Source organism: Neltuma alba, unplaced genomic scaffold (assembly GCF_004799145.2).
Source record: "Neltuma alba isolate B1F8T4 unplaced genomic scaffold, ASM479914v2 tig00001961_pilon, whole genome shotgun sequence".
In the NCBI taxonomy this organism is placed as follows: Eukaryota; Viridiplantae; Streptophyta; class Magnoliopsida; order Fabales; family Fabaceae; genus Neltuma; species Neltuma alba.
This window is the reverse complement of record NW_021632687.1, coordinates 17,269-30,971: the sequence shown is the minus strand read 5'-3', so window position 1 is coordinate 30,971 and position 13,703 is coordinate 17,269. Positions and strand designations below refer to the sequence as shown.

The 13,703-nt window shown below is 34.9% G+C and overlaps 1 protein-coding gene across 1 annotated transcript; it reads left to right on the top strand.

Annotated features, from left to right (window-relative positions):
• Positions 1-3,131: 3,131 nt before the first annotated feature.
• LOC114714574 (cellulose synthase A catalytic subunit 4 [UDP-forming]-like) lies at positions 3,132-9,154 on the top strand. Its single transcript, XM_028899321.1, has 12 exons — positions 3,132-3,240; positions 3,363-3,561; positions 3,660-3,778; positions 4,578-4,644; positions 4,799-4,949; positions 5,221-5,833; positions 5,928-6,065; positions 6,363-6,488; positions 6,583-6,795; positions 6,894-7,406; positions 7,602-7,952; positions 8,256-9,154. The coding sequence occupies exons 1-12, from the start codon at positions 3,172-3,174 to the stop codon at positions 8,835-8,837; spliced, it is 3,141 nt and encodes a 1,046-aa protein (XP_028755154.1). The 5' UTR covers positions 3,132-3,171; the 3' UTR covers positions 8,838-9,154.
• The last annotated feature ends 4,549 nt before the right edge of the window (positions 9,155-13,703 follow it).

Here is a 13,703-nt window from a genome sequence, read left to right as displayed (position 1 = left end):
ACCAAACAAGGTATTCCTCTTGGTCCATAATATAAGAAGTTGGTTAATTTTTATCACATACTAAGAAATAGAAGTCTAATCATTAAATTTGTCCTAAAATGATAGAGTTTTTTTTTTTATACCTAAAAAATAATAAAGTTGTCTTCAATGTTACCCTTCTATTATATCTCATCTTGAAACATTACATTAATTATCTTGATAATATTTTAGTTTTTGAATCACAATTTTCTTCTAATAAACATCTTATATTATGAACTAAAGGGAGTACAAATAGTGTCTAGTGTTACACAAGGATAAGAGTCCTCATAATATTTTACTTGTTGGAATTTGATATTTAATATAGTCTGCTACTCCAGACTCTAATATTCCCTTCTTATTTTCAAGCCACATCATGAATTATCATTTTTTGCTTTGAATTCCCATCATTTCCAATTTTTCCCCATTCTCTATTCTTTTTTTTGGGCCAAAATTCTACTATTTTTAATTAATTATTGTTGGGTAAATCTCCCGATGAAATTTTTTTATTTATAAAATTTGAACTTCAACCTTATTCAAAGAGAATCAAGTCCTTTCTATTAAATTCAAGTATTAATTTTTTTCCATTCTTTATAATTGAATATTAATATAAGAAAAACTATTAGTAATATTTCGCATGCAATTTCAAAACAATTCTCACTAAAAATTTGATCTTAGTATCAATATTTTTTATACACATTTTGAGATTTTGTAATTATTTTTATATAATAATACTTTTTAATATATATTGTGCATTAAATTAAAACTTTAATTAATAATTATACTGAAATTTTACGTGTATTAAATATAAAAATCACGCAATAATTTTTTTTTTTTGGGTACAAAGGAGGCAAAGGCCCAAAACAAGATACAAAACTAAATAGGAGGGGATATAGATCCCAAGCACTCTTCAGACACAACGCGTCTCAGGTGAAAAGGACAAGTAGCCAAGAGGATGGTCTTGGATAACCCCTCCTTTGCAAGCGAGTCTGCAACTCAGTTTTGCCGTCGAGAAATATTCAAGATTTTGACCTCCCACTGGAGCTTCAGCAAATTCAATATCTGAGTAATGACAAGGCTGTAGATATACTTGTTCCTATTTCCCGTAATCATGTCAACCACATTTCTTGAGTCAGATTCAAGAATTATTTTTTTAAACCCCATATCCCAAGCCAATTTAAGACCTTCATACACAGCCCATTCCTCCGCCTCAAGAGCACTGCACGAACCAAGAGCCTGAGAAAATCCTGCAATCCAGTTCCCACACTTATCCCTTATCACCCCGCCACAACTTGCTCTGTTAGAAGAAGCTGACATTGCTCCATCTACATTGACCTTTATCCAATCTACTGGGGGCGTCTGCCATGTAACCGAGATACTAGATGTTGGTTGATTACCCACAGTGGATCTGTCATTTATGTGCACAAATAATTTCCAGGTATGCATAATAACAAGAGCAGGGTTTGCTGGTTTCACAAAATCTTCTGAGAAGACTGTATTGTTCCTCCAAAACCAAAGTTTCCAGCAAGCAACTCCCCAGACTAGACTCCATCCTGAAGACCATTGACTTCCTAATTATTTTTTGAGATTCAAGGCCATCCAATCTCTCAAAGATGCAGCAAAGAAGGCATTATGAAGAGTGCTTGGGATCTATATATATATACGTGTATCACAAGGAGTCCAGTAAGTACTGTTTAACTTCTTTGGGGCCACCAGGGAGCCTGATTATATTCGGCCCATTGGGCCACCTGAATTTCTAGAATGGCCATATTAATTTCTAGTTATAACTTGTGGTTCGCCAAAATAAACAAATTTTTTTTTTGCCGAACTAAAATAAATATGTGATTAAGACTTGAAATCAACCTTTCACTTTCTTTGCCATATCACCCTCCCTCTCTCATTCTCTTTATTGATTTTTTTTTTTTCATTTCATCTTGTAGCAGATTAAATTCTTTATTCACTTTATAGATAAACATGTGCTCCAAATTTGAATTATTTACCGTTGAAATAAACTTTTTCTTTTCTCTATTAATAATATATAGATACTTTTTTTTTGCCAACAAATAGTAGACATACCAGTTAAGTGCTAGTCAGTTGGCTGCCGTACATAATTAGGCTATACTATTCGTAATAATGTAGAGATGGTATGGTTTGTTATCCAGTTTATATTAATATACTGATAGTTAATAGTTAATGTAGAATCTAATTAAAGAGTTAATATTAATCATATATATGATCTATTTTATATGTTTGTCAATTTTTTTCAAATTAAACATATTGATATTTTCTCAATAATACTCAAATAGGAGAGAAAAAAACATATCATATTAATTAATTTAATTTAACCGACATATTTAATCTACTCAAATTAGTTAATTATACAGAGTATATTATATATGCTATTATTAATGATTTTGTAAATTATCATCACATTCATATACCATACATTTCAGTCTATTTAATCAATTTATTTGCAAATGAGTTTAATTAAATTTTCTCGCCTAAGATGTAATTTTCTTCCCGGGAATATTTTGGCCTACTCTCAATTGGCGAGAATTTCCCGGGGAATAGTTGAAGTTCCTCCGTCTTGGATCTTGTTATCAATTTCTCTCGTCTTACTCAATCATCACTACTAACATACTACTTGTTCGTTCGTTCCTCTGGGAAAAAGCTATCCATTCATGCATGTCACTCTCAGGTAACGATCGAAAATGGCGAGCTCCTCTTCTTCCTGTCGGCTGCGGATCAATCATCGGTGAGCATTCCCCTTCCCCTTTAGAAATTACATTTTCCGTTTGGCATTTGTAGGTTCTTAATCGCGGGGACACGACATCATAGCCTGCTTGTATGTTCTACTTGTATAGTTGTGTTTCTTGTTTGTGTATTACGATCTAGGAAGAAGCCTTCTTTGAGTCTAAGCAAGCGTAGAAAGCAAATATCAAACTACAAATTCCTCCCACCTATCGCTCCCTGACCTAACGTCTCTTAGACTCAAACCCACGACTTCCCAACTCACGGTTTGGTGGATGATCTTACATTCGCTCACAAGCTGGACATTGATATTCCCATCTCAACCTACAATGTCTTATAAAACCCACTTCTCTTATACTCTTACCACCTGCTCTCTGTATTCTGCTGCGTCCCTTCTTGCTTGCCATGGCCTCAAACACCATGGCTGGCTTAATCACTGGTTCTCATTCCCATTTTTCCAATGACTCTGATGAGGTACTATTGATGGTTCTAATTGCATGTTTTGATTATGTGAAAAACTTGCACAACAGAAAGGGTTTGTTTCATGCTGGTTTCTTATATGTGGTTACCATATTCTTGTTTTCCTTTTTTGCCAGCATCGGCCTCCCATCCGTCAACCTTCATCAAAAGTTTGTCGTGTTTGTGGGGATGACATTGGATACAAGGAAGATGGAGAGCTGTTTGTGGCTTGCCATGTGTGTGGATTTCCCGTTTGTCGTCCCTGTTATGAGTACGAAAGAAGTGAAGGGAGCCAGTGCTGCCCTCAATGTAATACTCGCTACAAGCGTCACAAAGGTTAGCATAACCCTGTGATTTCTTTCATTATTGGTTGTTATAAGTTAATTTTGTTAGCGAACATTAGGACATAACTTACGCAAGTTGCCTCCTGGCAGGTTCTCCTAGAGTGATTGGGGACGAAGAGGACAATTTTGATGCTGATGATTTTGATGATGAGTTTCAGATTAAGAGTCGACATGATGAAACAGACAAGCAGCATGATGTTAATCATATGGTAATCTCTGCATAAGATAGAATATATATAGACGATATGTTGTGTTGTGCTATCTTTTTTTTAGCTAGTAAGGTTTTGTTTCATTACTTAAGCAGTTAGAAGCCTGTTGCATGGTAGTAGTCATAGCAGAAGAGACCTTCTGAATAACAGTCTCAATTTCCTGAAATATCAAAGATCATGCGATTTTCAAAACATGCAAACATGCTGAGACTTTTATGATTCTAATCTCTCCAAGTCCAACTATAGTAGATGTGTCGCAACTTTCCAATGCAAAAAAAAATAATGAAATATTTCTTGACACATTGGTAGGATTCCTTTAAGACAACACCAATTAGTTTCTACCTGCCATATAATGTAACTAGTTTCATATAGGTGATATGACCAAAAAGATTACCAAAAAAAAAAAGAAAAAAAAAAAGGAGTCTGGCCAGCCTAGTTATAATTGCTGAGACTGGCCTTCTTGTCCTCCTTTAGGTGGTGTTTGGTGCATTTATATCCTAATTTCCGAGGAACTGGAAATATATATATATATATATATATCTGTGTATATGTGAAATATAAATTATAATCCCTAAATTATTTGGAACACAAGCGATATGCAAATTTTATAAACTTCGTACTAGTTATTTCCAAATATCTTATAAATAACTTTTCAGGTACTTGGGAAATTAAATTTCCCCTATATAAATCGGCACTAAATTTTTACAGATGATGTTTTAAGAGCTATGTTATTTTGGCTGTACCAGTTAATTGAATATAAACAATAAAGGGGACTCTGAAGATATTGTGATTTTTACAGGATACTGGAGACTCTAATCATCATCAGTGGCAACCTAATGGACAAGCTTTCTCTACCGCTGGAAGTGGTATGAATTCTTCTCTTTTTTATTTATATATATTTTGGAAAGAATCCATGAATTGTGATGCTACATTCCTAATTACATTACATGATCCTTTGTGGGGTATTCTCTTTTACCTATATATAATATATGCATTTCTGAGTTGTCTCCTGTTCTGTAGTTGCTGGTAAGGATTTTGAGGGTGATAAAGAGTTCTACAGCAATGCAGAATGGAAAGAAAGGGTAGAGAAATGGAAAGTCAGGCAAGAGAAGAGAGGTCTAGTGAGCAAAGATGAAGGGAAAGATGACCAAGGTGAAGAAGACGACTACTTGTAAGTGGTCCTCTCCCAATTGCTCCTTCCATGATTTAAAGAACCCATCATCTGATGTACCAGCCTTCTTTTTCTCCTTGTATTCCACATCAATCAAAGAAATGAGGCATCAGTCCTCCTTTTCAATTCTTATTATAAATGACCATTTTGGAATTAACACCAATTCACAAGTTCAACTGTTGGCATTTGACTATTTTTCCTTATAGTTGTTGGTGAGAAAAGTTGTTTATTTCCTGACACTAATTTTTTCTTTATTTATGGCACTTGGCAGTTTGGCTGAAGCTAGGCAGCCATTGTGGCGTAAGGTCCCAATACCTTCAAACCTAATCAACCCATATCGTATAGTCATTGTCATGCGGCTCATTATACTTATGTTCTTCTTCCGATTCCGTATCTTGACTCCAGCATATGATGCATTTCCCTTATGGCTTATCTCTGTAATTTGTGAAATCTGGTTTGCCTTATCTTGGATACTTGATCAATTCCCCAAATGGTTCCCTATCACTCGTGAAACTTACCTGGACCGGTTGTCCATAAGGTATGAGCGTGCAGGGGAACCAAACCGTTTAGCCCCAGTTGATGTATTTGTGAGTACTGTTGACCCTTTGAAGGAACCTCCCATCATAACAGCAAACACAGTTCTATCAATCTTGTCTGTGGATTACCCTGTTGAGAAGGTCAGCTGCTATGTATCAGATGATGGTGCATCTATGCTTCTTTTTGATACACTCTCAGAAACTGCTGAATTTGCGAGGAGATGGGTTCCTTTTTGCAAAAAGTATAACATAGAGCCAAGGGCTCCAGAGTTCTATTTCTCTGAGAAAATTGATTACCTGAAAGATAAGGTGGAAGCCAGCTTTGTGAAGGAGCGTAGGGCTATGAAGGCATGTCTATAATTGGAACTAGAAAGCTTCTTTATGTTCTACTGTGGTATATACTAAGAACTTAAAAGCAATTTATGTTTATGCTCAATTTCAGAGAGAATATGAAGAATTCAAAGTGAAAATTAATGCTTTGGTGGCAAAGGCTCAGAAGAAACCAGAAGAGGGATGGGTGATGCAGGATGGTACCCCATGGCCTGGAAACAATACTCGTGATCATCCAGGAATGATTCAGGTTTGGTGATTACATACTTCAGTTGTTTCCAGTGTGGCATGCATTCCATGAATTGGTGATTAAGGAACCATAAAGAGAGGAAATACCTTGCCTTTTTATGAATATCAGGTCCTCTAAGGAGGGGGGGAAGGAAATATGATGAACATAAGGGCATTTTTTCCTCGAAAAAGAGGATAGTCTTAGTGAATTGGGGAATCTTTTGGCTTAAAAAAATAATAATAAAGAACTGGGGAAAAGATTTAATGATTGGGATAGTTGGGTCTTTGCTGATATGTCTCAAGTGACTTTCCTTTGCAGGTCTATTTGGGAAGTGGTGGTGCACTGGATGTGGAAGGCAAGGAACTGCCACGACTTGTGTATATGTCTCGTGAAAAACGTCCCGGCTATCAACACCACAAGAAAGCTGGTGCCATGAATGCTCTGGTGAGTAATAAGACAACATTATATTGATTAATTTTTAATATCCATAATATTAGGAAAGCTGTTCTAACTCTTCGGTGTTGTGTGTCCTCAAAAGGTTCGAGTTTCTGCTGTGCTTACCAATGCACCTTTCATGTTGAATCTGGATTGTGACCACTACATCAACAATAGCAAGGCTGTTAGAGAAGCCATGTGCTTTTTAATGGATCCTCAGTTAAGGAAGAAGATATGCTATGTTCAATTTCCACAAAGATTTGATGGTATTGATCGCCATGATAGATATGCCAATCGCAATACTGTTTTCTTCGATGTAAGACACTCCTCCAAACTTCAACTTGTCAAATATGTATAAAACGCATTTCATCCACTGACTTTTCACATTGATCTTCAATGCTGCTGTGGTTATAGATCAATATGAAAGGCCTTGATGGAATTCAAGGTCCTGTATATGTTGGTACGGGGACTGTTTTCAACAGGCAGGCTTTATATGGCTATGATCCTCCAGTATCTGAGAAGAGACCAAAGATGACTTGTGACTGCTGGCCTTCATGGTGTTGCTGTTGCTGCGGTGGATCAAGAAAGTCCAAGTCAAAAAAATCATCAGGAAGAGGAATCTTTAGCAAATTATACAGTAAGAAGAAGAAAATGATGGGGAAGAATTATGTTAGAAAAGGATCTGGGCCTGTTTTCAATCTAGAAGAGATTGAAGAAGGGTTGGAAGGTTACGATGAGCTAGAGAAATCATCACTGATGTCCCAGAAAAATTTTGAGAAAAGGTTTGGGCAGTCACCCGTTTTCATTGCTTCTACTTTGATGGAAGATGGTGGGCTTCCAGAAGGCATCAATAACCAATCATTGATTAAGGAGGCCATTCATGTCATAAGCTGTGGCTATGAAGAGAAAAATGAATGGGGCAAAGAGGTAATCCCCTGAATCACACTGAGCTCGCTCCTTTTGTGATGAGATGAAAAACAAAATGGGTTTTGATGAAAAAACATTTATGCATGCCAAATGCATTTAATGTTTATCAGGAATTTATATACCAGATTATAGATACTTTGAGTTCCATGAATAGCAATAAACCATATTTTCTTGACAATTTTGTCTACACTGCAGATTGGATGGATTTATGGCTCGGTTACAGAAGATATCTTGACAGGGTTTAAGATGCATTGCAGAGGATGGAAATCAGTGTACTGCATGCCAAAGAGAGCAGCTTTCAAAGGATCTGCTCCAATAAATCTATCAGATCGGTTGCACCAAGTTCTGAGATGGGCTCTTGGTTCTGTTGAGATATGCCTTAGTCGTCATTGCCCATTGTGGTATGGCTACGGGGGAAAATTGAAATGGTTAGAAAGGCTGGCTTACACTAACACCATTGTTTACCCATTCACCTCCATCCCACTACTTGCATATTGTGTAATTCCAGCTGTGTGTCTTCTGACCGGAAAGTTCATCATACCTACTGTAAGTACAGAATTATTAAATTTGACTTATAAGAATACTTAATGAACTTCATTGCCACTATGATTATAATATACAATGCACAGATTGACCACTTATTCTCAGGTTGGGACTGGTCCATAAATATCTGTGGCCAATAAGATAAGTCAGTGGTTTAGAATATGCTTATATTTTTTAGTAAATTTATTTAGAAGCCAACCAACATTTCATGGGCTTGGTAGAGTAAATTATTTACTGCAGATTACAGGTAATATTGCTATTAGATACATCATACATATATTCTGACTGAATTTTTTTCTTGTGCAGTTGACAAACTTTGCTAGCGTTTGGTTTATGGCTCTATTTATCTCCATCATTTTAACTGGTGTCCTAGAGCTTCGGTGGAGTGGGGTGAGCATTACAGACTGGTGGCGTAATGAGCAATTCTGGGTCATCGGAGGTGTTTCTGCCCATCTTTTTGCTGTTTTTCAAGGTCTTCTCAAAGTTCTTGCTGGAGTGGATACCAATTTCACAGTCACAGCAAAGGCAGCAGAGGATGCTGAGTTTGGGGAGCTCTATCTCTTCAAGTGGACCACTCTTCTCATCCCACCCACCACTCTAATAATTCTGAATATGGTGGGAGTTGTGGCTGGAATCTCTGATGCCATCAACAATGGCTCTGGCTCTTGGGGACCCTTATTTGGGAAGCTATTTTTTTCCTTCTGGGTTATTGTTCACCTCTATCCTTTCCTCAAAGGTCTGATGGGAAGGCAAAACAGGACTCCTACCATTGTTGTCCTCTGGTCAATTCTTCTAGCATCAATCTTCTCATTGATTTGGGTCCGGATCGATCCCTTCTTACCCAAGCAAACCGGTCCAATTCTCAAACAATGTGGAGTAGATTGCTAGGGCATGGAGGCAAGTGAAAATTTGTTCACAGTTCGTATTTGCTTCCTGGCTTTTGTGCTTGGATGTTTTTCTTGATTTGAGTCGTTACCTTTCTGAGAAGAGTTATCAGGGTGAGTTATCAGTGTATATAGTTTTCATGGAGATGTACTGTTATCATCAGAATGGACCACGGGAGACATGTCCATCTCAAAAGATACAAAATGATATGGCAGCCAATGTTGTTTTATAGTGATAGGAATGCTAGAACTTCTCTTCTTATACTGCAAGTTTATGGTATTGAGATCAGATTTGAAATAATATTCGCTTTCAATGAAGCTGCTTCTCTGTGCATCTTGGTTCCTGGGATCTTTGCCATATTGTAAAGCACTCCTGCAGTTTAAAAATTAATTATAGGAGATTCATTGTTTCATTAATTTTATATTTTTCTTCAAGAGTTGAACGTCGCTCAGAAGCAGGGAAAATTCTAAAACATGAAATGAATAGTAAATCGTAATTTAAAAATAAAGGAAATCAATTTAATAATATAATTAATAGAGGCTCAAATTGCTGAACAGTTCCTAAAAGGTTTAAAACAATCGAATGCTTAAAACTCAAGAAATGAAAAAAAAGAAAATGATGGCAAGTTGCAGTGTCCCCTCGCCGCGGGTGATGAGAAAAGAAAAGAAGAGGCTTTTGGGAAGTGCTGAGAGAGAGAGAGAGAGAGAGAGAGCAGAAGCATCTGCATTAGTGCCTTCAATTATTGTTCACTTTCTATCACATCAAACTTCACTTAAAATTTTGGCCCTTATAAAACAAGTTCACAATCATCGTTCATTTTATTTTTGTTTCAGATAGTATGAGCAACTTGTATTATTAATATGTAATCTTCTTTATGGACTGAAAATTGGGAAATAATGAATCAATGTAAAGTAATTTTATCCAACTTATGATTACTTCAATGTTTTATATTCATTGGAAGTGTTTGGGAAAGCAACATGAAATTTGAGGTTGCCTTTTTCTTAAAAAAAAAATTCAGATTTATCTAAACAATTGTTTATTTTATAGTTGGTATAGTAAACAAATTGTGTCTATGTGTACACATGTTCTAATACATTCTAAAACAACTCGAACTTTATTGTTTACTATATATTCTTTATATTACTTTTAAAAACATGGGCATAAAATTATATCTGCAGTCCTCATATTTTAAAATTTTAAAATTATGGTTCTGATATAACTACATATAATCATGGAAGTAATCATAGATGCATGTGTGTGGGGAGATCACATGAGGGTGCTTTTGAAGCGCATAAACAAAAGGGGAAGACAATTGTGGATTATCATGTAAGCATATCCACACCCATCAATCCCTTTCTATCACTAACATTTTGTTTTAATGTACATGACATTTAATCTGAAACATATATTTGAAACAAATAGGAAATATATATATATATATTTGTTATAACTCACGCACCCATTGTAAGCCCAAAATACAAAAATATTTGTACTTTAGGTTATGTTGAAAAATGTACCAAAAATACGTGTTTGATTACTGATAAATAACTTGTGATTATATATATATATATAATTCTCTAATTTTACAAATATCAATTTAGTTTATCATAAAGGATAAACATTCATAATTTGGATGTTTATCCTTATGGATTACTGGGAGTGCTCATCCTTAGGATAGACTTAACATAATCCAAATATATACGCAGACTAGTTTTATATTTGGATGTTTATCCGTATCAAAATTGTCCTCCGCAACTATACTTCCACTTGAAGACTTCAATTGTAAGCTGCAGTAGTTTAGTTTTTTTTTTTAAAAAAAGAAAGAAGTTAATTTAACTATTTAAGTGAAATAAATAAAAAAGAATTGAGACTAGCAAATATAGGTAGTCTCAATCCTTTTACCGGACTTAAAAAAATAATATTGATGCTCTTTGCTTTTGGCGCCTTCATTGATAAAAATAAATCTTTAAATAGCATGAGAGTTTGAAACTTGGCAAAAGACCATCTTTATTTATTTATTTTTGGGAGATAATAACCATTTCTAAAAATTAGGTCAAACTCAACTAATTTAATTTGAGCTTAATAAGAAAAAAATATGTTTATTTAATTATTGAAAGGGTGTGAGAATTTTTTTTTTAATTAAAAGGGTAGGTACTTACGATATGAAATTATAATTATAAGCAGAATAGAACCCGTAACTTTCTATTAATGAGGGAGTATTAAAAGCGCTAGGCTATAAGACTTTTGACCAAAAGGATGTGAAGTCTTAACCAGTGATGGTGATTAGTTAGATGGTGACTAGTTAAAATAGGAAGCAAATGCACTTTTTTTTTAAAAAAAAAATTACTCTCTTTAATTCTAAATGTGAGGGTTAACAAAAGAAATTGTTTTAGTTATAACTATAAAATCTTAATGTGTTTATCTTTAAAATTTATAATTTTTTTTTCAAATTTTATCTATTAATTACACATATTAAGCAGGTTTTCATCAAATGAGTAATATCTAATACAAATGAAATGATTAACATTAGTATTTTTTTAAAAAATATTTTTTAATAAATGATTAACTAAACTAATTTTTTTAATTTTTTAATTTCTACAAAATAATGATTTAATTTTTATATTTAGAATCAAAGGTACATTTGGCAAAAAGCAAAAAAAAAAAAAAGAATAAATCGAAACTTAAATTTATTATGAGTTTTAATATTTTGTTTCTATACCTTTAGAATTTTGACTACTTACCATTAAAATTTTGATATGTTGCCTCCCCTATTCTTAAGTTCTAAAATTTTGTATTTTTTGTTGCAGCATTGTGATTCAATGAAACTAGGCTTTTTTTTTTTTTTTAGTTTTCTTTTTCAAGTGTAAAAGATTGAGAGTATAACACTTTTTTTTTTTATAAATAAACTCATCATTTTCTCAAATCATTTTGAATTTGTGATTAATCTCTCAAAAATATTAACATTGAAAACCCTTTCAATAAATACGCTTATTAGTATTCGACCCCGTATTAATTTCTTTATGGAGAGAGATTTGAGACTAATTACTGTAATTAGTATCTCAACCAACCAATTAACAAGTATAATGCGGGGATACCTCTCAGTTGGACACACATACGCATACGGTTCACGTGATGACATGAATCAGCTACATCAACTTTCTTCCATCAAATCATTTTCTGATTGGCCATCTCCTGCAGTTAGTGTTTTTGCTTTGGCTCCGATCATCCAACCCCCATGTGTCGTCTTCTCCATGGCCTCCTCTTTCTTTATCTACCTTCCCTCCCTGCTTCCCCTGCTTCCCTCGTCCCCCTCATGGCCGATTCTCCTTCTCCTTCTCCTTCTCCCTCCTCCATGACCACCACCACCACCACCACCCTCCACCATCCCTCCTCCGCCTTCAATCTCACTCTCCTCATCGCCGCCATTGTCTGCGCCTTCCTCTGCGCCCTCGGCCTCAACACCATGCTCCACTGCGTCTTCCAATGCGCCGTCACTGAACCGCTCCAGTGGATCGCCTCCCGCCGAATCAATTCCGGCCTCAAGAAGAAAGACATGGTGGCTCTCCCGACTTCCACTTATTACGCCAACCCTACCTCTTCGTCTTCTACTGCAACTTCTGCTTCTAATTGCGCGATTTGCTTGGCGGATTTCTGCGACGGAGATAGAATTAGGTTCCTCCCAAAGTGCAGTCACACATTTCACGTGGCCTGTATCGATAAGTGGTTGCTTTCTCATTCATCTTGCCCAACTTGCCGCCATTTTCTGAAATCCTCGAGTGATTCACTTAACACCCTGCATCTTATGATACCATAGATATGTCTGTTTCAATTTTTGAATTATGGATGGTTTGATAGTGATCTTAGTACACAGTAGGTAGCTACCTATCCATGTTTTGATTCCTGTGGAGGGAATTTTTGCTTGCCTTAATCTTGTTTAACTAGTGTTAGTTCTTCATTATGTGTGTTTGAGTAACATAATAATACTCGCAACTTTGAATTATGTTATCTTGGTGGTTTGAATCGGATCTAACTTCAAAGAAGTTGTAGGAAATCTAAATCGCGAGTGTTTTTACTTTTCAAGATCTTGGCGAGATATGCCTGTGAATATGCCTACCAAGTGAAACTTAAAGTTGGACCCAAGTTTGACTTATGTGATCGATCGATCAATCAATCTCTCTCTCTCTCTGTTTTTTTAATAGGTGCTCCATCTCTTTTTTGTTACAAGTATTTTCTTTTTTAGAAAATATTTTTCAATTTATAAGATACTTTTAGAGAATTTTAAATATAACTAATGTCTTTGACTTAAAATGCCAATCAGGCTATCAAAATTACTTGCAAATAACTAATGATTAGGATTAGACATTAAGAAGCAAAAGCTAAACTGTAATTTTAGAAAATGGTTGAATTTGGAAAGAAGTTGGGATTTGGGCTAATACAGACATTTTAATTTCTTGCTTTTTTTGATTTTAACAAATAAAATCCTCTTCCACTATAAGAGAGGGAATCCACCCTCCTTTTGTTACTTTAGCATATAGAATAAATAACCTTTTTATAGGAAGATATGTTCGGTGTCATGTGAGTCAGAAGCTTTTAATACTATCTCCAGTTTTTAATATAAGAACTAATAGACTAATTTGAGTAGATTTAAAAAATTAGTTGAATTAGTTATTTGTAATAAATATATGTTGCTTTTCCTAAAATATCATTGCTAATCAAGTATATTAGTTAAAACGACAATTGTTACAATGACTATATTAGGAAAAAACAGATAAATATAAGAGATAAGGTAGATTAGGGTCTTATATTTATGATCAAAATAAAAGTCAAACAAATTCTTATATTAAGGAGCAGAGGTAGTAATATAGATTT